The sequence below is a fragment of the Bos taurus genome, chromosome 11 (assembly GCF_002263795.3).
Source record: "Bos taurus isolate L1 Dominette 01449 registration number 42190680 breed Hereford chromosome 11, ARS-UCD2.0, whole genome shotgun sequence".
In the NCBI taxonomy this organism is placed as follows: Eukaryota; Metazoa; Chordata; class Mammalia; order Artiodactyla; family Bovidae; genus Bos; species Bos taurus.
In genome coordinates, this window is record NC_037338.1 from 31,254,984 (window position 1) to 31,278,904 (window position 23,921).

The window sequence follows — 23,921 nt, forward strand, 5'->3', positions numbered from 1 at the left end:
TGAAGCCATAAGTGCAAGACAGACTCCACAAGGTCAAACCAAAATCTATTTCTGTTCTTGTTGCTTCTGACCTTGGTGATAAAAGTGTTCTGCTGAAGATGGGGGTTCTTCAACATGGAGCTAAACACATATACTTGACTTAAGAGGCAGAGAACCCGAGGAAGGTTCCAGGGTATGGTGGACCCATTGCATACTCACAGCAGTGAGCTGAATCAACAGATGAGCAACAAAGCGTGAGTGACAAAATGGCTGCAGCTTCCCTTCCATCCTCCTGTTTTCAGGAAAATCTTTCATGTGGCCTACCTTCATGGGGAATATCTAAGAAAAGGGAATTCTGGGAAATGTAGTTCAGCCTACTCAGGTTGACATATTTCAAAGGATCACATAGATATTCAGTAAATATTCATTGAGGGAATGAGTGAGTGAATAAATATTGCACTGCCTCTCTTGCAAGTTCTCTGGGAGTCAGAACATTTAATTTTGGCTTTGCTTCTTATAAGTTGAGCAATTTTGAACAAGTCACTTAATCCTTCGAGTTTTGGGTTCCTCATCTATAAAACTCCAAGCATAATTCCTGTTCTGCCTGTTTAATAGGACTTCTATAGGGATCAGTTGAGATGATCTGAGCAAGAGCACTTTGAACGCTATAAAGGATAGAACAAATGTGATGTAGTACTACATTATTTTAATTATTAATGTTGTTATGAAGTCTTCAGTTTCCTAATGAATCATGTGAAGTTAATAGTTTCTGACCAATTTACCTTATGGATGTGCCAGGGAGATTAAATTAGATGAAGTAAGTGGAAGTGCTCTGTCAGCTCTTCCATGGCATATTCTTCAAAGGCAAGACTTATCTGTCATTCAACACTCAGAAACATTTGTACATTGTGTTTTAGTTCTTGGCTAAATGTCTTAGGGGGATAAGTGTGTAATTGGAACCATTAGTAACCCTGGGAGCTGGGGGGCAGTGGCCGTTCCTTGGATGAAAGTTGTGGGCAGTGGATGAGGTTTCTGACCTATAGGTCTGGGCTTGCACTTCATAGCAGCCAAACTTGCTCAGCAGAATGAAGAAATCCCTGCGGAAGTTCTTGGTGAAGATGGCATAGAGGAAGGGGTTGGCACAGGAGTTGATGGGGTAGAACAGGACCAGGAGGATCTTTGACTTGGACACAGTGATGAGGGGCACCTTGAGGGAGGCAGAGATGGCAAAGAAGGAGATGGGTGCCATGCAGAGGAAGTCGGTGAAGATGAGCATGGCCATGCGCTTGGCTATCTTGGTGTCACTAGAAGAGGATGTGATGTTGGGGTTCCTCACCGTGAGGTAGATGTGAGTGTAGCAGCCACAGATGACCACAAAGGCCAGGACATTGAGCACAAGGAGGGACATGACATAGAGTTGTGACAAGGGGCTGTCAATGTCCATGGGCAGGCAGATGCTCACCTTCATGTAGCTGCTGATGCCAAAGATGGGAAAAAGGGCAACTGCAAAAGCAAAGATCCAGCCCACCAGCATGATGCTGGCAGCATGGCGGAGCTGCACTTTGCATTCGAGCTGCATGGCATGGGTGATGGTATGCCATCTTTCCAGCGTGATGGCGGTCAGAGTGTAGACTGAGAGCTCACTGGCAAAGACAGTGAAAAAGCCGGCAGCATCACAGCCTGCTCCAGTTTGCCAGTCGATGGCATAGTTGTGGTACTGGCTTTTGGTGTGGACATCAACTGAGGCTATGAGCAGCAGGTAGATTCCAATGCAGAGATCGGCAAAGGCCAGATTGCACATGAGGAACCGGGGGACTGTGAGTTTATACTGGCTGGTGATCAGGATCACCAGCACTAGGATGTTCCCAGTGATGGCCAGGATGCTAATAAACCATATCAAGACTCTGAGAATATCATCCCCCATGATATCTTCACATGGATTAAATGCGTCTGGCTCAGGGGAGCAAGTCACATCAACCACTTCATTGCATAAGTCATAGTCAAATTCACTGTACATCACGTCAAATCCTTTGGCATAGCTGGGCTCATCATCTTCTGCCAAAGAGACTCTCTGACCCCTAGCCTGAGTCATGTCATCAACTTCTTGCCTTAAAATAGATTTGTTGCAAACTGGATGAAGGTCAGAGCTAGAAAAATACAAAAAGGAACAGAGTCAACATGTTGGATCCAGAATGGCAAGTATATCACTGTGTTTACACAGGGTAGAGAATGGGATTTCTTCTTGAGACTTTTTTCTTCTAACAGTCTGTCTGCCCTTGAGACTAAGCTCAAGGGTTAATGCTTCTTACTGTAAATGAACAGAACAACTTGTGTGTATATTCCTAGAGTTGGATGGCCCACTCGGGAAACCATCTGGCCACAGACTGAATGTGGGGAGGAAGGCGCCTGGGACTAGCTAAGTCTTACTGTTAAGTGCAGATAATTTACAGACTTGATATCAACTCCATCCTCTCCCTTCCCCATCTCTATTCAGCCCTCCCTTCATATGCCTGAGTAGTATACATTCCATTTTCTCTACACTAAACCCCAGTCCAAGAAGCTCTGGACTGTTTCTCTGACTCAAGTGGGAGATGGTCTGCATAGTTTGGAAGATCAGAGTATTTAGTTTGTTCGCAGCCATCTCTGACCCAGCTGTTTGGTACTTGTACTACTAGGAGGTCTGCTAACTTGCCTGAAATGTTACTGAGGGGTGTATTCTTTATTATTTCACTCCTCAAGGGCCACAGTAAGCCTCAGGCATTGTCTGCAAGGTAAGCCTGGCTCTCTCATTTTCAGCAGTTTGCTAGTGAGATCCCAAAAGGATCTCAGCCTGATAATGCAGGTTGTGAGGGATTGTAACTCATGCCCTAGGGAGCTGGATCTTTTCAGGGTCACTTTTTCTGTCTTAGTTTCTCCTCTTTGAACCCCAAAATACAAGAGGCCTTGCCAACAGAATATAGGCACTTCCAGAAGGGACTTGAATGAAAACCAGATGACAAATATTCTTTCCAGACAAGTGGCTAGTACATGTAGAGATGGGGGTAGTAGTTCTGAATAGTTCTGAAGCTAAGTCTTAAGGAATGGGTATGTTTCACACTGGGTCTTCTTTTGAATGGAAACATACACACACACCCTATTCATTTCCTCCCTCCCTGAGGGACAAGCTCACAGCAATGTTGAGTGACTGCATTTGTCTCAAGCCTTAACAAAACCTCAGAAGTGAGTGGGGAGGTGAGTGTTAAAACTCTTCAAAGACTGCCCTCCCGTCCCCAACCATAAGAAGGAGAGAGTGGGTGGGGTGTGGAAGAGGTAAAGATTCCATTAGGTGCTGAACGATGGGGGCTGGTCAAGTCTGCAGTGGACACGGACTGGACTGAACTTTCCCCATGACACTCTAGGAGAAGGGGCTGTTAGTGAGAACCCATTCCTCCCTTCTCTCCCTTCCAGAAAGTGAATTGAATTGCTAGGAAGTCATTTTTCCCTTGGGCCTACAGACTCTTTTTTTTTTTCCCCCTGGAGACTGTGTCATTTTGTTTTGTTTTGTTTTAGAGACTGATAGAGCCTCTTACTTACATCAGTCATAGTTGAAACCAAGGAGGTTAAACAGTTAATAACATATATGGAATTGAAAATGTGCACAAAATCTTTTGGTTTAGCCAGAGATCTTGCAAAAAAAAAAAAAGTAAGGCAAGCTCAGAGACTGGCAAAGAGGGAACAAGAGAATCACTGTGTTTTTCCAGTCATTGGATCGGCTGCAGCCCAGTTCTAAGAACAGGAAGTAAGTAACCTGGCACTTGCAGACTGTGATTCGATTCACTGGAATGGATCTAACTAACCATCTAGACACAGCCTTCACTTCCTGGGGCTTATGTTGACTGCTGTGATGATGTTTTTTGTTAATACTGCTACTGGTATATGTTAAGTATTGATGCTTTCCTTTCCTGAAACGGAAGTCACCTAAATGAGTGGGGAAATGGTAAACAATGTATGTCTATGGGAGAAGACTAGAAAGAAAAATGGAAGCCAGGGAAATAAAGTCTTGCCTCTGCAATGCCTCAGCAAATCCTAAGTATTATAAGAAATTGACAATTCAGTTTGGGGTGGAGTTAAAAAGTGGTACTCCTGGACCCCAATAAATCAATGTACAGTTACTTGGGAAGTGCATGGCAGAGTGGCCCAGAGTCTGAGCTTTGAAGATAGACAGACCAGAGAGTTTGAGTCCGACTGGCGTCGGTCAAGTTGTTTACAGTCTCTGAGCCTCAGTTTCTGCCTTTGTGAGAAGAGAATAGTGCTGTTACTTTTGTGAAACTTAAATGAGATAAAGGTGCAAAGTTTTAATATGCCTGGCAGTGAGTACTAGCAGGTATCAGCAATATGAAGACAGAGGATGGTGGTTACGTACTGAGTTCATATTGGGGTCATGCCCTATGTGGGTACTTAATGAATATGCCAAGTGCATCAGTTTAAAATCTAGCTGGAAAGAAAGCACCTGAATATAAGAAATAACAAAACAAGGACAAAATAACAATGTTAGCTGAGTATAGAACTATGACAAGGACATAACCGGTTCAATGACAAATGAGGGAGGGGAGTGGATTGTAAAATTTTTCCATGAGAGTTCAGAAGGGCCATCAGCCAAAATCTCACAGTCACAGGGCCTAAGATTTATACTTCGGGCATTATTTCCAAGTGAAGATTGGAGGGGCAGTTTCATCATGCAACTTTACACTCAAATTTCATTACCTAACCGTGCTACACCTACTATGGTATGGCATGAAGTGACACAATTAAAACACAAATCCCGTGTTTATTATCTTCTGAATAGCATAACCATATTGTTGTGGGTTTGTGAATTTGCTAAATAGAAAGACCAAACATCATTGTGATTTCTGTGTTCTGTCTTGGCATGTCTTCTTTGAAGAGCTGTGGCCCTCTCCTTTGCCACACCTGAGAAGCCCCAATGTAATTTAAAATAGGGACCTAGAGAAAGTGAGAGCCCAGTGGTCCAGAGGGACAAGAAAACCCTTCAAACCATGGTACAATGTAAGACAGACCTGGAGATTTCCAGTTGGGTGATCCCTGAGGCTACATCTATACTACCAGGGGGTGGTGAGACCAGAGGAGTCTGGGCAACTGAGTAAGAGAATATATTCCTATGGTGTTGGGTACTGACAGCACGTGATGTGCAGCTCCTTCAGTGGTCTTAACATCCTTTGAGATTTCTCCTGGTGGGTATTTAGTTCCAGGATTTTGGCAGTGAAATACCAATTTCACTGACCTGGCTGTGGATATCTCTTTCTGGACTATAAAAGAGGCAGGCCTTCTGCTTCAGCCCAAGCTCTTAAAAATTCTAGTCCTTAAGAAGAAATTCCCTAGCTCTTGAGCTAACTTGTGGGGAGTGTCTGATTCTGGGGAGTTCCCTAATGATGTGTGCAAATTCTCAAGAGTAGCCCCTTTTCTGCAGACCCTTTACGTGGGTCTGAGTGTGGACTGCTGCCTCTTCAATACTTTTAAAACATTTTAGGGTGTATATTATTTGGTTGTTTTGTTTTTAGAGTAGGGTATATGTCTGCATGTTAAGGTTGAATAATAGAAGTGGCTACGTTAAGCAGTAAAACAGTATCACAGAAGCTGTGTTCATGCTGGGCTACTGTGAAAGAGTAGGAACCAGGCATCATCTGACTGAGTGCAACTGCATGGTATGGATTGTGTCAGTGAGCTCAGGAGAGGCAGAAACTTGGAGAATCCCTGATACCCAATAGATTATATCTCCGATTGTTGTTGTTTAGTCACTAAATTGTGTCCTGCTCTTTTGCAACCTCATGGACTGTAGCCTGCCATAGGATTTCCCATGCAAGAATATTGGAGTGGATTTCCATTTCCTTCTCCAGGGGATCTTCCTGACCCAGGGATTGAACCTGCTTCTGCTATTTGGCAGGTGGATTTTTTTTTTTTAACCACCAAACCACCTGGGAAGTACCTGTATCCCTGGTGGATCCTTTAAATATCTGGAACATGTAAACTTTGAAGTTTTCCCTTTACACAACCTCAACTTTTTAGCCACCCCCTAGAACTTGGCTTTATCAGGATTACCCTCTTTAACCTGGGATTCCTGGAACCTGACCAGCCTTGAAAGCCAAAGTGAACAGACGTCATAATCTTTGTTCTCCCTGTGAGGTGCTAAGCTCCAAAGATGAATTAGGGAGGTTTAGCATGGTGGAGGAGGAAATGGCAACCCACTCCAGTATTCTTGCCTAGAGAATCCCGTGGACAGAGGAGCCTGGTGGGCTGCTGTCCATAGGGTCACACAGAGTCGGACACAACTGAAGTGACTTAGCATGCATGCATGCATTGGAGAAGGAAATGGCAACCCACTCCAGTATTCTTGCCTGGAGAATCCCAGGGACAGAGGAGCCTGGTGGGCTGCTGTCTATGGGGTTGCACAGGGTCAGACACGACTGAAGTGACTTAGCAGCAGCAGCATTTAATATTTGGTAGGTAGCCTACCATGTGGGTAGCTCTCTCCTGTGAACCCATTTTCAAAAAAAACACTAAGGCTTTGACCTAGAACTTGCCTAAGGGATTTCATCATGGATGCAGAAGTTGTGGACCAAGTACTCCATTGGAGAAATGCCCAAACAGGGCTCAAGGGCTGGACAGAGAAAACTCACGTTTGCCGCCTCCAGTTTGCAAAGGCACAGCAGTGGCTGGGGTAGGTGAGGCTGGCCTCCACGAGTGTGACAAATTTTTCCAGACTGGGAAGCTTTTTTAAGCGGTAAGTTGACTTGGCCCGCAGCTTCTTAAGATTTTCTAAGCCATAGCTAGGCAGGGAACGGATCCTGGTTCTTGAAATATCTCTATAAGGAGAAGAGGCAAGCATACCTGATTACCGTGAGTCCAAATGTTTCTGCTGTGTTAGCAGTCAAAATAGCAGTCATAGTAGACCTATTTTTACATGAGGGAGGAGGGAGACTCTTGTTCATCCAACACACCTCAGTCACATAAATATTTGTCTAAAGGGACATTTGGCCCTTGTGTTCATGGTAGGAGGATATGGATAACAGGCTGCTCTGTATCCTGGATGTACTAGCACCCTGATCTGGGGCTTAACTGTAGCCCTTTCCCCTTTCACAGTGTCTGTTTAGAATAGACACTCAGTAAATCACATAGGATCAAGGAAGTGAGACCACTTCCTCCCCACCATAAAACCAGATGTAAAAATATATTTCTTGAGCTGGGGTGGAATCTGTGGCCACATTTTAGAAAAGGATGCAAAGAGAACACACTATAAGAGGAAGGAGTATGAGGTGGGCAACAGAGGTACCCTCAGCCCAAAGTCAAAGTGTCAACGGGGAGTGGTGGCAATGACTGTGGTATCCATGGACAGACTTGTCTGTGTGTGTACCCTGCCCCGCTACCTGTTAGACTGGTGACCTTGGTCAAGTTGCCTCACTTCTCCATGTGTCAGTTCCCTCGGTTGTAAAACAGGAATGGTAATAATCATACCTACCTCAGAGGGTGTTTGTGAGAATTAAACAAGCAAAAGTACATAGAAAACCTCCTGACCAACAGACAGCACTTGACAGGCAGCTGTCGTCAGAAAACATCACACACATGCAAGTTGTTCTTGCTTTGTTGGTGACCCAAGGTCTAAAATGTAAATGAACATTTTAACCAGGTTCCTGTCCCTGGAGGGCTCCAGGGTCCCATCCTCGCTGGCAGCGGCACCAGTGACATGGGCAACTTTCTGGCAGCACTGTAGGCAGCTTCAACCTTCAAAACAACTGTGACCAGCTGGTAGGTGCAAGGAGATTTAAATGGTACCAGCTTAGACTTTGGGGGTCAGTGGGCTGGCCATGAATGAGTGCTTCTGAAGGGGGTGGTAGTGATGACCAGATGGACTCATTTCAAGCATCCTTGGGTATACTTGGTAAAGGAGAATCTTCTAATGTCTGCATTTCCTCTAAGTCGAACCAGTAGGCACTCAGAGCAATGAAACTTCGGGGTGTGAATATATATCTGCTACCCCAGATGTTCTCCCAGTCTGGTGAAAATTACTTTCTCAAAGTTTTGTTTTCATAGGGTCATTTATTCTTTTGCTCAAAAATTTATAATGCTTCCCATTGTCCAGTAAAACCCACTCGTAACAGCTGCCCTGTTTGTCTCTTTCTTTTCCAAGCAAACTTCTTATACTAGATGTCCATACTTGATGTCACTATTTTCTCATTTCCTAATCCAACTCAGTTTCTTCCCAACCCCTAGAGAAGCAGTACTCATTAAGGTCACATCTTAGTTCTAACCTTCTTGATTTCTCAATTACATTTCACGTGTAAAACGTGTCTCCATTTTTCTTGGCATCACATTCTTTTAAATTTCTTCTGACATCTACTTTGGCTTATTTCTGATTTTGTTTTTTCTCCTCTATCTATCGGAGTTCCTCTAAACTCAGGCCCCTTTCTGACTGTACATAATCTTCCCAGGTGATCTTACTACTTTGATTTCAGATACCAAATATATGCTGATGGCTTCTCTGTATATACACCAGTTTAGATGCTAGTTCTGAACCCCAAATCCAGATAATCCATTGTCCATCAGATCCCACCCTTTTGATGACTTGCAAGTATCAAAACTGAATTTACCATCTTTGTTTTAAGTATGTTCCTCCTTTTGTTTTCCTTATTTCAGCAAATGACTCCTCCATTTCCCTGTGCTGTTCAGGCTAGAAACCTGGCAGTTACCCTTGACTCCTCCTTCTCCCTCTCTTGGACTCAATTTCTTGTTTTTGCAAGCCTAGCTTTTACATTTGTTTCAAGTTGGTTCACTTTTCTTGGCCACAACTTTAGTCTAAGTCACCATAGTGTTCTTGCCTGGAGAATCCCAGGGATGGGGGAGCCTGGTGGGCTGCCATCTATGGGGTCGCACAGAGTCAGACATGACTGAAGCGACTTAGCAGCAGCAGAGAGACAACAGTCTCAATAACTGTTCTTCTTGTGATCGTTGTATTAAGGTTCTCCAGAGAAACAGAACTGATAGGATATATAGAGATATATAAGAGGATATTTATTATGGAATTTGACTCGCATGATTTTGGAGACTGAGAAGTCTCATGATATACCATCTGCAAGCTGGAGAACCAGGAAAGTTTGTGGTATAATTCAGTCAGAGACAAAAGCCTGAGGATCAAGGAGGCCACTGGTTTAAGTCCCAGAGTTGGAAGACCCAAGAACCAGGAGTTCTGATGTCCAATGCCAGAAGATGGATATTTCAGCTCAAGAAAGGAAACTCACTTGCCTTTTTGTTCCATGAGGGCCCTCAACTGATTAGATGATGCCCACCCACACTGGGGAGGGTGAATCTTCTTTACTCAGTCTATTGAATCCAGTGCTAATGTCTTATGAAAGCACTCTCACAGATGCGCTCAAGAATAATATTTTACTAGCTATCTGGGCATCTCATGGCCCAGTCAAGTAGATTTTAATTAATTTACTTAATTTAAATCATTAATTTAACTTAATTAATGATTTAAATTAATCATCCTGGCCATCTAGCTCTAATGCGATTGTTACACTGCAAACTGGGTGATAGTTTAGAAGTCCCAATTAGATTGTGATTTTCTGCTTGTAACTAGTCCGTGATTCTCCTTTGCACTTCCAGTGAGGTACAAAGCACTGAATATGATGTGCTGGTCTTTGCCTGATCTCGCTCACTTCCATTCTGTGCCCTTTGCTGTGTTCCACTCTGTCTTGCAGGAGAGACGGCCTCTAAAGTCCTCATTTCCCAGGGGCCACCGTGTCACTCAGCCTTCAGTTGTGTTGCACACCTGGCACCGGTGGGGTTGGCAGGTGGGAGGAAGGGTGAAGCGCGGGCATTTCTCACCCCTCCTCTGCCTCAGGCAGCGGGTCCTCTGTGACTCCAGCTCCGTCACGCAGATCTGTGGAGGACCCAGCAGCTACCAGCCATCCCAGTTCTGTGCTTCAATTAGATCACATCCTCACTTGCCCTTACAGCCTAGGATTAGTAGCAATTCTCTACCATTGCTAATCCCTGGACTGCTAATTCCCTGCTTGATACTAAGGGAAATTTACATTTTCAGAGTTAATAATTATCTTGATGTAATACCTCTGTGTATTTTACTTAGTTCCCCTCCTTGTTAGATACCCAACAGATCAAATTTGTCAATGCTATTGTTCAAATACTTCAGAGTGCTTGCTGACTTTTGCTTGCTCGTTCCATCACTCCTGTTTCCATATTATCTCTATTTTGGATGTCTAATAGGCAGATGAAGCTTTAGATATTAAACATTGAGCTCCCGATCTTGCCCCAAACCTTCTCTACTTGCAGCCTTTCCTGTTGTTCATGCAAAAACTTGGAAGTCAGCCTTGACTCTTCTTTCTCTCATACCCTGTATACCCACCCTCAGCAAAATAACTTGGCGTTACCTTCCACAACTGCTTCTCACAACATTCATTGCTATCACCACAGGAGAAACGTTCTTGGTGTTCCAAGGTCTCTTTTCTAGTTCTTGCCTGTGTATTCTAATTTTGTGGAGCTGGGGGTCCCTGGAATTAAGAGTCTGATCCATGAACCTTGGTCCCTGTGGTGAGTCTTCACTCTCTGATGCTGAAAGATCCAGCTGTCCTAGCCTGCTCAACACTTAGCCTTTCTATTGCTACAGAGATTCTCAACTTTCTTTTCTGCCCTAAAAAAATTCTCTCCAGTTTCTCTCTTCAGGCAATTGCTTCTCTGACCAGTTCTGCTACTGACACTCAAATTCTGGTCCCTGGGACCAAGTTTTTATTTTGCCTGGTGCATGGGCTCTTATTTTTTCCCTCAAATATGGAAGGGAGCAAAGATTGCCTGTTTTGTCTAAAATAGTTCAAGGCTTCCTACAGGGACTGAGATGAATGCATAAACAAAGTCCTTCAGGAGTAATTTAAACCAGGGGGATTATTTATTACTTACCATTAACATTTTTAATATTTCTAAAATCAAGTGATACAAAACAGAAGACCCTCGTTCTTAGTTATGGCTTCACCTCTTAATTTTAGAATATACAAAAACCACATTAATGAAGATTTCCCCAAATAAATTTTTATATTGCATGCAATGCCATCATATTTTCTCACTGACTCTGTAAGTTGATTAAAGATGACTGCAATTTCTTCCTGCTCTTCCACAGAGGGTCTATTCGCCCTTCCCTTGAATCCTGGTGGTGTCTTTGGACTACAGTAGAGTATGATGAAAGTGTTACTCTGCCAGTTCTGGACCTTGCTCCTAAGAGCACTGATAGCTTCTAAATCTTACAGAGCCCTAAGCTGCCATGCAAGAACTCTGAATGCCCTGCTAGTGCCATGCCGGAAAAAGTCTTAGCCAGGTACAGAGGGTCTGGAGGATAAGACGCCGTGTGTGTATGTGTGTCTCTGTGTGTAGAGAGGTACCAAGGAGAACCAGATACTTGAGTGAAGAGGACAACTTGCAGTACATCCCCCAGACCCAGCCACCTGAGCTGACATCACGTGGATCAGAGATGAGACAAGCTACCCAAACTTCTGAAACAAGACCATGGACAAAATGGAATAATTGCTTTAAACCACTGAGTTTAAGGATAGCTTTTATGTAGAAATGCAGAACTCAAACAGATTCGCGTTGACTCCCATCATCTCCATCCCTTTTAACAGCTGTAGAAGCATTTTTCCTTGAAAGCCATTAAGAGTGCAAATAGCAGTATAGTCTATACCTTTCTGCCTCTCTCACTTACCATCTTTTTCTTTGTATACTAGCTCTTTGTATTTGCATTTCCCCTCTCTTGTAGGGCAGAGGACTCCTTGCATTCTCAGCAGTGCCTTCTACATAGTAAGCTCCCAGAAAACTGTTGCTTTGTTCAAAGACAGGCTAAGGAGTGGCCCTGATGGAGGACTAGGAAAGGAAATAGATTGCCCCAGCCAGCTGTGATGTCTTGTGACCTCGTGTACTTACAAAGTTCTGGTACCTTGTATTGTCTCTTCTATCGTTTCATACTGTTCAACTTTCACGTGTATTTGTTTTGTCTCCTCAGCTAGATTTTAGATGCTCTGAGAACAAGAATTACTAAGATACTTTCACGTTCTACCTGGCATTTGGCACAGGGCTGGGGTCAAGAAATCTACTCAGTGGAGAGTTGTCTGATTAGCAGAGATGCCTCAGCATTACTAGAAGGTGAGACGTTGAAGGAAGTCTTACAGGAGAGCAATTCTAAAGGGAGAAGTGTGCAAGGCAAACCGAGAGAGGAAATCTGGATTTAAAAGGAGCTCAGCTTAACGGTGCTTCCGTGGCAGGCAATTATTTGTGACTGAGAGTGTCAAAGGAACCGAGGAAGGGAGCATCCTTGTGCAAAGTTTACAAGGAGATAGACACAGATTAAAGAATCAGTAGAATAATGTGCTGAATGGATTGACCTGTGTGTGGTTCAGTGACTAGGAGTTGAATGGGGAGGTCTGCTTGGGAAGCATTGGTGCCTGTCTCTCTGTTCAGTGTTCTGGAGCTAGCTTATATTGTGGACGGCTCATCGCAGCTGCAAAATACGTGAGTTGCTGTCATTTGCACTAGGCGGCTCCACTTGTGGAAGACTGTGGTATCTTGTCAGTATCTCAGGATCCAGATCTGCTGGTGGATGTTGAAAGGAGAGAGTGGTTGGTAGGAGAGAGATGCAGAGTCACTTAGAGTTTGGTAAAGCCAATTCTTTAGCAGAAATGATTCCTGGGTAGTAAAAGTGTTCGTAGAAGTGTTTATTTCAAGCATACTGGACACTTGCTAAAGCAATCAAACTAGGAAACTATCATAAGACTTCCTTATTTTGGACTGACAGAAAAATGTTTCTCTGGTACCTCCACAGATTAAGAAAAATCTATAAACATTTATATCAGTAGGGACAAAGAGGATAAGTAGATACTGTTCGTCTTGGAGTGAGACTTAAATTGCAAATATTCCCACTTTTGCTCTGTTCCGCTAACATAAATACACAGACATACAGAGTCTAATCACTGACAGTTCCTTCCACGTGGCCTGGAAATCTAACATTGTATTTTAATTCCTTTGTAAAAGCATATTCCACTCTTAGGATGCAAATATCCTCAGGGGAATAGCAAAACAAGGCATTATTAGTTATTCACATCTTCATGGAAGTGGGTTTGTTGTGACTATGGGCTAAGGGTAGGCTTGGAGAGAGGCCAGAACACAAAGTAAAGCAGCGAGGGGTGTTCAGAGGGTGATTCTGAGCAACCATATTTTGAGTAATTAAGGGAACCTCAGAATGGGATTTGATCTCTGAGCCTTGAAAGCCAGGTGGAAGAGTTTAGAGTTTCTTTGAGCAGAAGAATGACTTATTGAACGCTGTGATTTTATTAGATTAGTCTTGAGAACCTTAAACAGGGCACACAATAGGTGTTCATTCATTATTAAGTGACTGGAAGGAGAAAGGATTGAAGATAGGAAGGGGATGGGATGGCTGTTACACAGGTGGACAGGAGGTGAGAGCTTACCTCCTCACACTGTCGCCTCATCTGTCAAGTCACTGCATCACATGGCAAAGATTTATTGGGTGTCTGCTCTGTTACTAAAACTTCCTGTGAATTTCTGCAGAGATTATAGTTCTGCCCAGTAGCTTTTGTCCCTCTACCAGAATGAGATAACTTGGGGCTGGTACTGTTTGTTTTTGAGTCTCTCTATCCATCACATCCATCCAAAGATGGGCACAATAAAGGACAGAAATGGCAAAGACCTAATAGAAGCAGAAGAGATCAAGAAGAGATGGAAAGAATACACAGAAGAACTGCACAAAAAATGTCTTAATGACCTGGACCATCATGACAGTGTAGTCTCTCACTCAGAGCCGGACATTCTGGAGTGTGAAGTCAAGTGGGCCTTAGGAATCACTGCTGCCAATAAAGCTTGTGGAGGCGATGGACTTCCAGCAGAGCGCTGTAAAAGTGCTGCACTCAATTTGTTAATTTGGAAAACCCAGCAGTGGCCACAGGACTGGAGAAGATCAATCCTCATCCCAATTCCCAAGAAGTACAGTACTAAAGAATGTTCAAACCACTGGACAATTGCACTCATCTCCCATTCTAGTAAGGTTATTCTCAAAATTCTCCAAGATAAACTTTACATTACATAAACTGAGAACTTCCGGATGTTCCAGCTGGGTCTAGAAAAGGCAGAGGAACCAGAGATCAAATTGCCAACATTTGCTGGATCACAGAGAAGGCAAGAGAATTTCAGAAAAACATCTACCTCTGTTTCATTGACTATAATAAAGCCTTTGTGTGGATCCTAACAAACTGTGGGAAACTCTTAAACCAGGCCATCTTGCCTGTCTCCTGAGAAACCTGTATGTGAGTCAAGAAGCAACAGTTAGAACCCTGAATGGAACAACTGACTGGCTCAGGATTTAAAAAGGAGTACGACAAGGCTATTTATTGTCACCCTGTTTATTTAACTTATACTCAGAGCACATCATGCAAAATGCCAGGTTGTATGAGTTACAAGCCGGCATCAAGATTGCTGGGAGAAATATCAACAACCTCAGATATGTGGATGACACCACTCTAATGGCAGAAAGCAAAGAGGAACTAGAGAGCCTCTTAATGAGAGTGAAGGAAGGGAGTGAAAAAGCCGGCTTTAAACTCAATATTAAAAAAGCAAAGATCATGGCGTCCAGTCCCATCACTTCATGGCAAATAGAAGAGTAAAGGTGGAAGGGTAAAAGGTAGATTTCCTCTTTTTGGGCTCTAAAATTACTGCGAATAGTGACTGCAGCCATGAAATTGGAAGACAGTTGCTTCTTGGCAGGAAAGTTATGACAAACCTAGACAGTGTGTTAAAAGGAAAGACATAACTTTGCTGACAAAGGTCTGTATAGACAAGGCTACGGTCTTTCCAGTTGTCATGTATGGATGTGAGAGCTAGACAGTAAAGAAGACAGAGTGCCGAAGAACTGATGCTTTCTGATTGTGGTGCTGGAGAAGACTCTTGAGAGTCCCTTGGAAAGCAAGGAGATCAAACCAGTCAATCTTAAAGAAAATCAACCCTGAATACTCTTTGGAAGAATTGATGCTGAAGCTGAAGCTCCAATACTTTGGCCACCTGATGCGAAGAACTGACTCATCAGAAAAGACCCTGATGCTGGGAAAGACAGAAGGCAGGAGGAGAAGGGGACGGCAGAGGATGAGATGGTTGTATGGCATCACCGACTCAATGGACCTGAGTTTGAGCAAGTTGGTGTTGGACAAGGAAGTTGGTGATGGACAGAGAAGCCTGGCATGCTGCAGTCCATGGGGTCATGAAGAGTAGGACATGACTTGGTGACTGAAAAGCAGTGAACGTCCCTCACATCTAGCAGAGTACCAGACACACATTGAATAGATGCTCAATCAACACCTACCAAATACATGACATGTAAGCCCTGCTATATTCAGTGAATGAGTGAGGATGTCTGCTTTATTACTGACTGTTCTTAGAGCTGGTGGGCTGGACAGAAGGGGTAATAATGGGCAGGTGTTTTTAATCCTTGTCTTTCAAGCTGGTCTCATGATGGCAGCCTTTCTTTATAAGGTCCCACTTTGGTTAACATTTCAACCCATGTGCTTTCTGGAAGTGACTGCTTTTGAAAGCTGAAATCCTGAAAAGTAGTCCCAACAGGAGACATCATAAGACAATGGCTGACAGGACTTAGCAATCCTGAACTGTTTCAACATTGTTAGCATTCTTGATTTTGAGCTACAAAGCAGAAAGGGAAACGGCAGTCAGTAATATGATGCTGAGTCAGGAGAGGCAGGCATTAAATTGTGTTCTGTGCCCTGTTTAATAAAGTGCATTATAGCCAGTGCCACAAATTTGATTTGAACAATTTCTATTTTTCCCAGCAAAGATGTTATTACAGGTCAATCATTTCCATAAGTGAGAGCACATTTCTGGTGTATACTACACTGACAGATGGCTAGAAGACCTCTCTTTCATGATCCCAGGTGGAATAAAAAGGCAATTTACTATCTATAGGACTGTGGGTATACTGGTAATGGAAGAGAATCATTCTTATACAAATAACTCAGTGTTTGAATCTGAACTATCAAATGAATCTGAGCTATAGCCAAATCAATTTGATAAACCATCAGAATATGATTGTACTGGCTCCAGCCTGCAAAAGCAATGCATTAAATTTTCCCCACAGGAAACGGTTTCCCAAGGAAACAGCAATTGCTTGATTGCTTAAAAAAAAAAAGAAAACTTGAGTGAGTTCAGAATATAAGGTGAAAACTCAGACGGCTGCTGACGTTCAAGGTCAAGACTCATGAGGGGGAAATCGGGATGCTAGACTGCTCTTGGAAACTCAATGGAGCTTGTCTGTGTGCCCTTGGCTTTCTCTACATCTCTTTCTCTTTGCAATGGAGCATCTCATACTTGCACCCTCAGGTGTTCAGGGACTCCCTGCTTTTCACTCAGCTAAAATTTTTGCCTTCAGGAAAGGAGTTATGATTGGTTTGGGTGCCCTCCCCTTGACTCCCTTAGAATCCCTCGCATATATGTACTGGGGCAAAGCACTGAGCCTCCTGGGAGGAAGATACACCACTGTTGGCTCTTGGAGGAGATATGGAGACTGGGCCAAGCTTCCCAACTCCCAGCCCTGGTTCAGGGGCCGTGATTCTTGGTGCGCTTTCTGGACCAGCAACATCAGCTTCACCTTCAAGTTATTAGAGATGCAGGTTCTCAGGCCCACCCCTGACCTATTAAATCAAACCTACTGGGAGTGGGATTAGCCATCTAGAGTTTTACAAGCATGCTGTGTGATTCTGATGCATGGTCAAATTTAGAACTATAGCTTAAGGCCATTTGAGGACCACTTGCCACTGAGGTGGCTCATTGCTGAGTTCTGCTCTGGGATTTGCCCTCACCTGACTTACCCAAGACTTGACATCTCCCCTGGGCCTGCCTGCACTCAGTGACTGTTGATGAAGAGGATCGGCCCCTTGCATTAATTCAGTCAACTCTGAAGGGCCATTCTAACTCCAGAGCTCCCCCTAGAATCAGCTGAAGCTTCTGTTGCAAGTGCATTGGAGTTCAACTTTCCTCTTAGCCTGATTCTGCTTCCATCAAGTACTCCCTACAGGCTCCAAGAGCACTCTCCAGAAAGCCTTCTGCATGCAAATACCCACATCACAGTCTGATGTTCAGTGAGAGGAATCTGACCCAAGCAACAGTCACAGCCCTAGCCTGAGCTGCATCTACGGTGGGCTGAGTGGTCTACACACACTTCTCCTACCCATGAACCCACAGCACCAGCATGGGCTTGTACTCTGCACACACACTAAACAAAAAGCCTTCAGGCCAGGGTTTTCCTGGGATTGGCACATAAGGCTGAAATAAAGGATAGACTAGGTCCTAAAGCCCCAGGTGAGCAGCCACAGAGGCTGGGAAGACATCTAGAGAGGTTAGTCTAGACAGACTAACCTGAAAGCCCCAGAAAAGGAGGCTCGATGTTAAGCTGACCAACCTTCTTGCCCCTAAGGGGAGAAGAAGGAGGCGATCAGCAGTTAGAGACTGGGATGTAGGCCAGGATCTTACACACATATCCTCATGCATTGAAATGAAAAGATGTAGAAATGTATTACCCCTCTCTACCTTTTTGCGTGCTTGCTAAGTCGTTTCAGTCGTATCCAACTCTGAGAGACCCACCATGGGCCATAGTCCACCAGGCTCCTCTGTCCATGGGATTCTCCAGCCAAGAATACTGGAATGGGTTGCCATGCCCTTCTCCAGGGGATCTTCCTGACCCAGGGATCAAACCTGTGTCTCCTATGTCTCCTGCATTGGCAGATGGGTTCTTAATGACTAGTGCCATGTGGGAAGCCCCTCTACCTTTTTAAGTCATGGCAAATGCTTCCTAATTCCTTTGGATTTTCTGTAAATTTTACTCACTGTTTCTGTGGTGAAAGTGTAGAAAATGGGCCTGTAACTTGAAGACTCTGCAAAACTGCTGGTGATGATATTATCCCTCTTCTTGCTGGCATTCATGGCAGGGCTGATTGGGGGTCTGTGTTGGTGTTTTCCACTGGAGACCCTGGTCAGACATCCTGTGCAGTGCCTCAGCCTGGGACCTACTTGTCAACATCAAGGGACGTTCTTCCATGCTTTTACTAGTGTTCTTGGGTTGGGGGCGGGGTCTTGTGTTTATAGTTTTTTTCCCCCCATTTTAGTTCACAGTAAATTGAGGGTCCCTTTTAGATGTTCAGTTGGACCTATTGAAGTACTTTAGGTGACAAGGTATGGGGGGAATGCATAGGATATGAGGCAGGAGGCCTAGTTTCTGGTCCAGGCTCTGCCACTTAGTGCAGCAGTGTGAGTGTTGGCAGGTTACTTCCCATTTCTGGCTCTGGTGTCCCCAGCTGGGTGATGAGCTGGACGAGATCCTGTCCAGCTTGAATGTTCTCAGTAGCAGACAGTAGTTAAGCTGCTGCGATGTCAGAGCGTACCTGGTGCAGGTCACACGTGGAAACCTACCATCACAGACATGTTCTGCCATGAAAGATAGGGGTGCTGGTTTAGGCACGTTCAAAGCCTTTAGGACTGTTCACTAAGTGAAATTAACACACAGTTGTTCTCCTGGTCGAAGACATCAAATACACTCTGTTTGTCTCCCAGGTACTCTAAGAATAAGAAACATTGACTAAGCATTGCAAGCTATAAGTGTGTTAGTCACTCAGTCATGTCTGACTCTTGGCGATCCCATGCACTGCCGCCTCCCAGGCTCCTCTGTTCATGGGATTCTCCAGGCAAGAATACTGGAGTGGGTTGCCATGCCCTCCTCCGGAGATCTTCCTGACCTAGGGATCGAACCCACATCTCCTGCATTGCAGGCAGATTCTTTACCAACTGAGCCACCAGGGAGGCCCTACTGGTTCTAAAGACTTTGTGTATTAAAGCACAGGGACTGTATGCCTGGCACTCCCCATTTGTTACTCGCAGGTCCTACTTGACACTTCATAGCATACATGATAGTTCAATATATTAAGTTGCATATTTAGTTCTGTTATCTGACTCTCCTTTATAAGAATATAAGCTTTCTGTGAGGAAGAACTTCTGTTCCTTGCACTATATACAGTGCATAGCATAGGGCTGGTGCTTAAAAATCTATCTGTTCAATGAGTGAATATATGTATATTCACTCTCTCTCTCTCTATATATATATATGTATATACACATATACTTACATATATATTATTAAGCTTCAAACAGTATTAGGACATGGATATTATTGTTCCTGTCATTGTTTTAGGTGAGGAAACTGAGGTTTAGAGACGTGAGAGAACTGGTTTTAAACCTAGGTAGTCTTCTCTGGCATCTCTGCTTTAATCATGCAAACATCCCTTCTTTCGTACATGTTGCCTCTCTGAAACCAGGCATTCTGGAATGATCTTTGAACTTATTCAAAGAGACAGAGTCCCATATAAAAGTTACAACAGATCCTTTATCATCGTTAATAATCATTAATAGAATTTCTGCTCCGCCACACAGGATCTCGTTCTAGAGGTGCACGGGTTCCAACCTGAAGGAGAATGCAGCTGCCCCCTGGTGTCTGTGGGGAATTGGTTCCAGGATCCATTGCAGACACCACAATCCATAGATGCTCAAGTCCCATGGCCTTGCCTTTCTTATCCATAGTTCTGCATCAAGGATTCAACCAACTGCAGACAGTACATATTTATTGAAAAATATCCATATGTAAGTAGACTCATGCAGTTCAAACCTGTGTTGTTCAAGGGTGAACTGGAAAGCTTTTTGGTGAAAATGAAAGTGATGTTGATAGATGGTAGGTAGGTAAGTAAATAACCTATGTACTGACTGCCAAGTAAGAGGTACAAGCTAGTGGCTCGTAAGTGCCTGAACTGACCTCAGAATGCAACAGTCATTCTGCAAACCTTTACATCTGTTCACATGTTTATCGTTTCCTTTGCTTACTATTTCTTCTTGTATCTAACTCCTTCCTCTGGATACCTTTCTTCTTCCTGTAGTACATTTGTCCATAGATGTAGTGGGTCTTGCTTAGAGCCTGGGGAAATACATTTTAAAGAAGCTCTTGCAGATCTGGGCCCTTCAGCCATGAAGGCTGTGAGAGTTGCAGGAGGAGGAATTTACTGTTAGCAGAGATTGTCAATGAAGAGCTGGGGGTTGGAGTCACCCATGTGGAAGGGAAGAGCAGGGGCAAATAAAAACAGAGGAAAGTCACTCCTGGTGGTAGAAATGAAGACGAGCAAGCAACAATAGAAGGAGAGGTGCTGATACAGTGGCATGAGGCACTGGAGGCATCCTAAGAGGTCTGGAATTGAGGCAAAGAGGATCCAAACATAAATGTGTGTATTTCTCACTGGTTTGAACAAAACTCCTGGACCCTGAGGGTGAAGATGAAGAAATGTGCTTTTCCTTTCAGGGAAAGGATGTATAGCAGAGTGGTTAAGAGTGCTCTTAGGAGTCAGACCAGTTTGGTGTTACATCTGCGCTCTAAAATTTCTGTGACCTTGGGTGAATTGACCCGTGCAGGGAAGCCAGTTTTCCCTTCTCTAAAATGGGACCAAATAGCTCCTACCACAGAGGTTATTATAAGGACTAAATTAGAAAATGCCTCTTACATTTTTGAAACACACTCTGGGACTTGGTAAGTGCTCATTAAGTAGTTGTTGTTGTTACTGTATTGATATTTAGAGTGTAGATCAGCCCTAAATTGTCCTATACACCTTTGCAGATGACGCAGATAAAATTTGATCTTAATTGCCAGCCCTGTCCTGTAAGCGTCCCTGAATGGGAGAAAGTTGACTGCTAACTTACAGACACTGATCTCTTGGACAAACTTGACTGCTAACTTACAGATGCTGATCTCTTTCACTTGGAAGCGAGGGAGGCTACTCACAGAATGACCGGTCCAGAGGCTCCCTGGAAAACATCATTAGGCAGTTCTTCCAAATTACTGTTATCACTTAGATTCCTGGGGATGGAGTTGAGAAAAGAAGGAGGGAAACACAGAGCCACATAAACATCACTGTTAAAAGAGCCATTTCCCTCTAAATGGCCTGGAAGAATAGTCGGGGCTACTTACAGCTCATCGAGTTGGGTTCCATTGAATGCACAGTTGTGTATTTCTTGAATCCCATTCTTACTCAGCCATCTGAAATAAAAGACCCATTAAAAAACCAATAATGTCAGATGCAAACAGTACATGAGTTTCATAATTGGAAGCACTGGGGCAAGGTCAGACAGCACAGGTTAGTGGCATAAATAAAATACCACCCTAAGACTCAGGGAGCAGGGTGGAAGGGAGACTGATTTATCACTGTATAACCTTTTGTAATGCTGGAAGTTTGCATTATGTGCATGTATTACTTATTCAGAGAAATCAATGAAATTTAATTTTGAGAAGGCACACTTAGGCATAGCAGCCTGGATTCCATAAGGTCTTTGCACATATCATTTGTGTGTAGAAATGATGCCATGGGAGGAGCAGACAAAGATCTTTCCCATCCTGAAGGACAGAGATCATACTGTTATTGAACAAGTGTCTGTTAGACAGAGAAAGAACATATTGTATCCCCTTTATCTATTGCCTTAAGCCTCTCATTCATGCTCATTCACAGCAGCGGGCCTGGCTGTCATCAAAAAGTGATCTAATTAAACTGTCAGACAACCTGAACATCTCCCATGACCCATAAAGGACCTGGCTATTGGAGGTTTGTGGAGGTGGCTCTGGGTTAAGCCAGAAAGGAAGAGAAATCAATTATAGAGGCTGTGGGCTGTGGCAGGGTGAGATGGTGTGAGCAGGCGAGGAAGGAGGCTCTGGGGGAGGTGGGACGGGATGGGGAATCGTCATCCAAATTCTGCAAAGAAGGTCAGTGAGCAGGTTTGCCTGGACAGGGGAGCCCAAGGGCACCTTGGGCTGACAGATCTGCACTGCTGTGCTCCTGTATGGTCTGAAAACAAAAACAGAAACCCAAGTATGGGAGAGCTTAGCCCAGGGAGCCTGGGATCACTTGTTCTCGATTTGCCATCAGGTCCTCGTCCTTGTCAACTCGGTGGGTTTGCAAATAGCACTGTTCCCAAAGCTGACCCAGGGACACTCCCATGTGTCCAGGATGTTGAGAGTTTTTGTTGCTGCAGTGAGGAGCCCAACAAGCTTAAAATCAAAGAAGGACACTGTGTGTGTTTTTCTTCCCCCTGAAAGCTAGTTAGCTGAAAATCCACACAGGAGCAATGCAGGTCTTTCAGAACATTAGCAACAAACTGGTGGATTCTGATGGCCAAGAAGTAGCTGTGCACCCCCAGTCCTGCCTGCCCCACACCTTCCCAAGTGTACCCAGCACATCCAGCCTTCCTGACTGATTTGCCAGCCAATTGGCTGGGGGTGACAGTGCTGAAGCAGCTGTCCCTAACTGGTGGGAGGTGGATCCTAGGGGCTCTGGACCAGACAAAGGAGTCAACAAGCTTTTTCTACGAGGGGCCCAGTAATATATTTTAGGTTTTGTGGTCCAATAGGCAAAATGAGAATATTACATAAGTACTTTGTATTAGTCACTCAGTTGTGTCCGACCCTGTGACCCCATGGGCTGCAGTCCACCAGGCTCCTCTGTCCATGGGATTCTCCAGGCAAGAATACTGGAGTGGGTAGCCGTATGCTCCTCCAGGGATCTTCCAACCCTGGAATTGAACCCACATTGTCCTTTCCTGCATTGCAGGCGGATTCTTTACCATCTGAGCCACCAAGAAAGTCACCAGGTACTTTATATGGGTAATTAAAAAACAATTTCCATGAGATTTTTATTGACCAAAGTCACCAAAGTATAATAGTAATAATTAAGTACAATTTTTTTGGTAATATAGGTCTACTATTGAAAATAATGGATTTTTTTTCCTTTTATTTGGAGTACTATTTTGCTTCATTTAGGTTCAGCATTCATGTTCCTTATCATCAAAATCTTGATTTATAGAAACAAGTCCTAGATCAAGGACTAGATTTGGCCCGTGGGCTGTAATTGGCTGACCCTTAATCCAGCAAAAGTGGTGAGGAAATCCATGTGACTGCCACTTATCTTTTTTCTATAGGCTAGATAATTAATACTTTTTTCATGAATAGAAATAGATGTGGCTATGTAAAATGCAGACTAATTTAAGATAATTATTGTATTCAAAGTAGCCCTTTTTCTTTACAGATTTTCTTAATCAATAGAGGAGGTAGCATTTTTTGATGTCAATAATGGATTATCACACAATAAACAAATTATGTCCAGAATTCCTGCCCAGGGGGTTATGTTAGGCAGTAGAACTCTCAAACTATTACCAGAAAAGCTGGTAATTGTCAAATACATGCCTAGTCTCTTAAGAGAGGTAGTGCTGGTTTTAAAACCTCATCATGATGGTGATGACAAACATGGCAGAACATCAGCTAAGGAATAACTGAATCATGGTTTTCCTTAGTCTTTTTTTTTTTGATCTTTTCCCCAGTATGTTCAGTCATTGAAGGCTCAGAAAGCTCCAGAAGCAGAGTCTGTCCTCTTTCTAAAGAATGAAGGTGTGGGAGGACCTGGCCCATGAAAGCTCACTGAGGGGCAGGAAGACGGAAGCCAGTTGAGGAAGGGAGGAAACGCATGTGGAGTAAGGCCGTAGCTAGGTACTTCCCTGTTCAGACTTTCTGGTTGCGTGGTCAGTGGAGAGGTGGGGAAGGACTCCAGGGCCTCCTTGTGGTGGGCTTTTACTCTTCATTTCCCCCTGAGCCGCTAGCCAAGTGTCTGATAATCCTTCATTGTTGGACTATTTTAAAAATATATTTACTTATATGTATGTAGAAAAGGGGTTTAGGATTTTGAAAGATGCAAAGAGAGCTTTTGCCATCATCAGAGCTACTTTGCCAGGTTTTTTTTCCCCCGAGT

General features: G+C 43.8%; 1 protein-coding gene and 1 long non-coding RNA gene across 8 annotated transcripts in view; one reads left to right on the forward strand and one right to left on the reverse strand.

The window, feature by feature from the left end:
- LOC132346571 (uncharacterized) overlaps window positions 1-23,921 on the forward strand; it is a 282,144-nt gene that overhangs the window by 215,502 nt on the left and 42,721 nt on the right. The window lies entirely within an intron of this gene.
- FSHR (follicle stimulating hormone receptor) overlaps window positions 666-23,921 on the reverse strand; it is a 194,886-nt gene continuing 171,630 nt past the window's right edge. For 5 of the 7 annotated variants that reach the window (XM_059890999.1, XM_059890998.1, XM_024998262.2 and 2 more), the window contains 4 exons: window positions 21,101-21,169; window positions 20,915-20,989; window positions 6,651-6,836; window positions 666-2,126 (listed from right to left, as the gene is read on the reverse strand). In XM_059890999.1, the coding sequence (XP_059746982.1) occupies window positions 893-2,126; window positions 6,651-6,836; window positions 20,915-20,989; window positions 21,101-21,169 (1,564 nt within the window). In that variant the 3' untranslated portion in view covers window positions 666-892. 7 annotated transcript variants of the gene reach the window in all.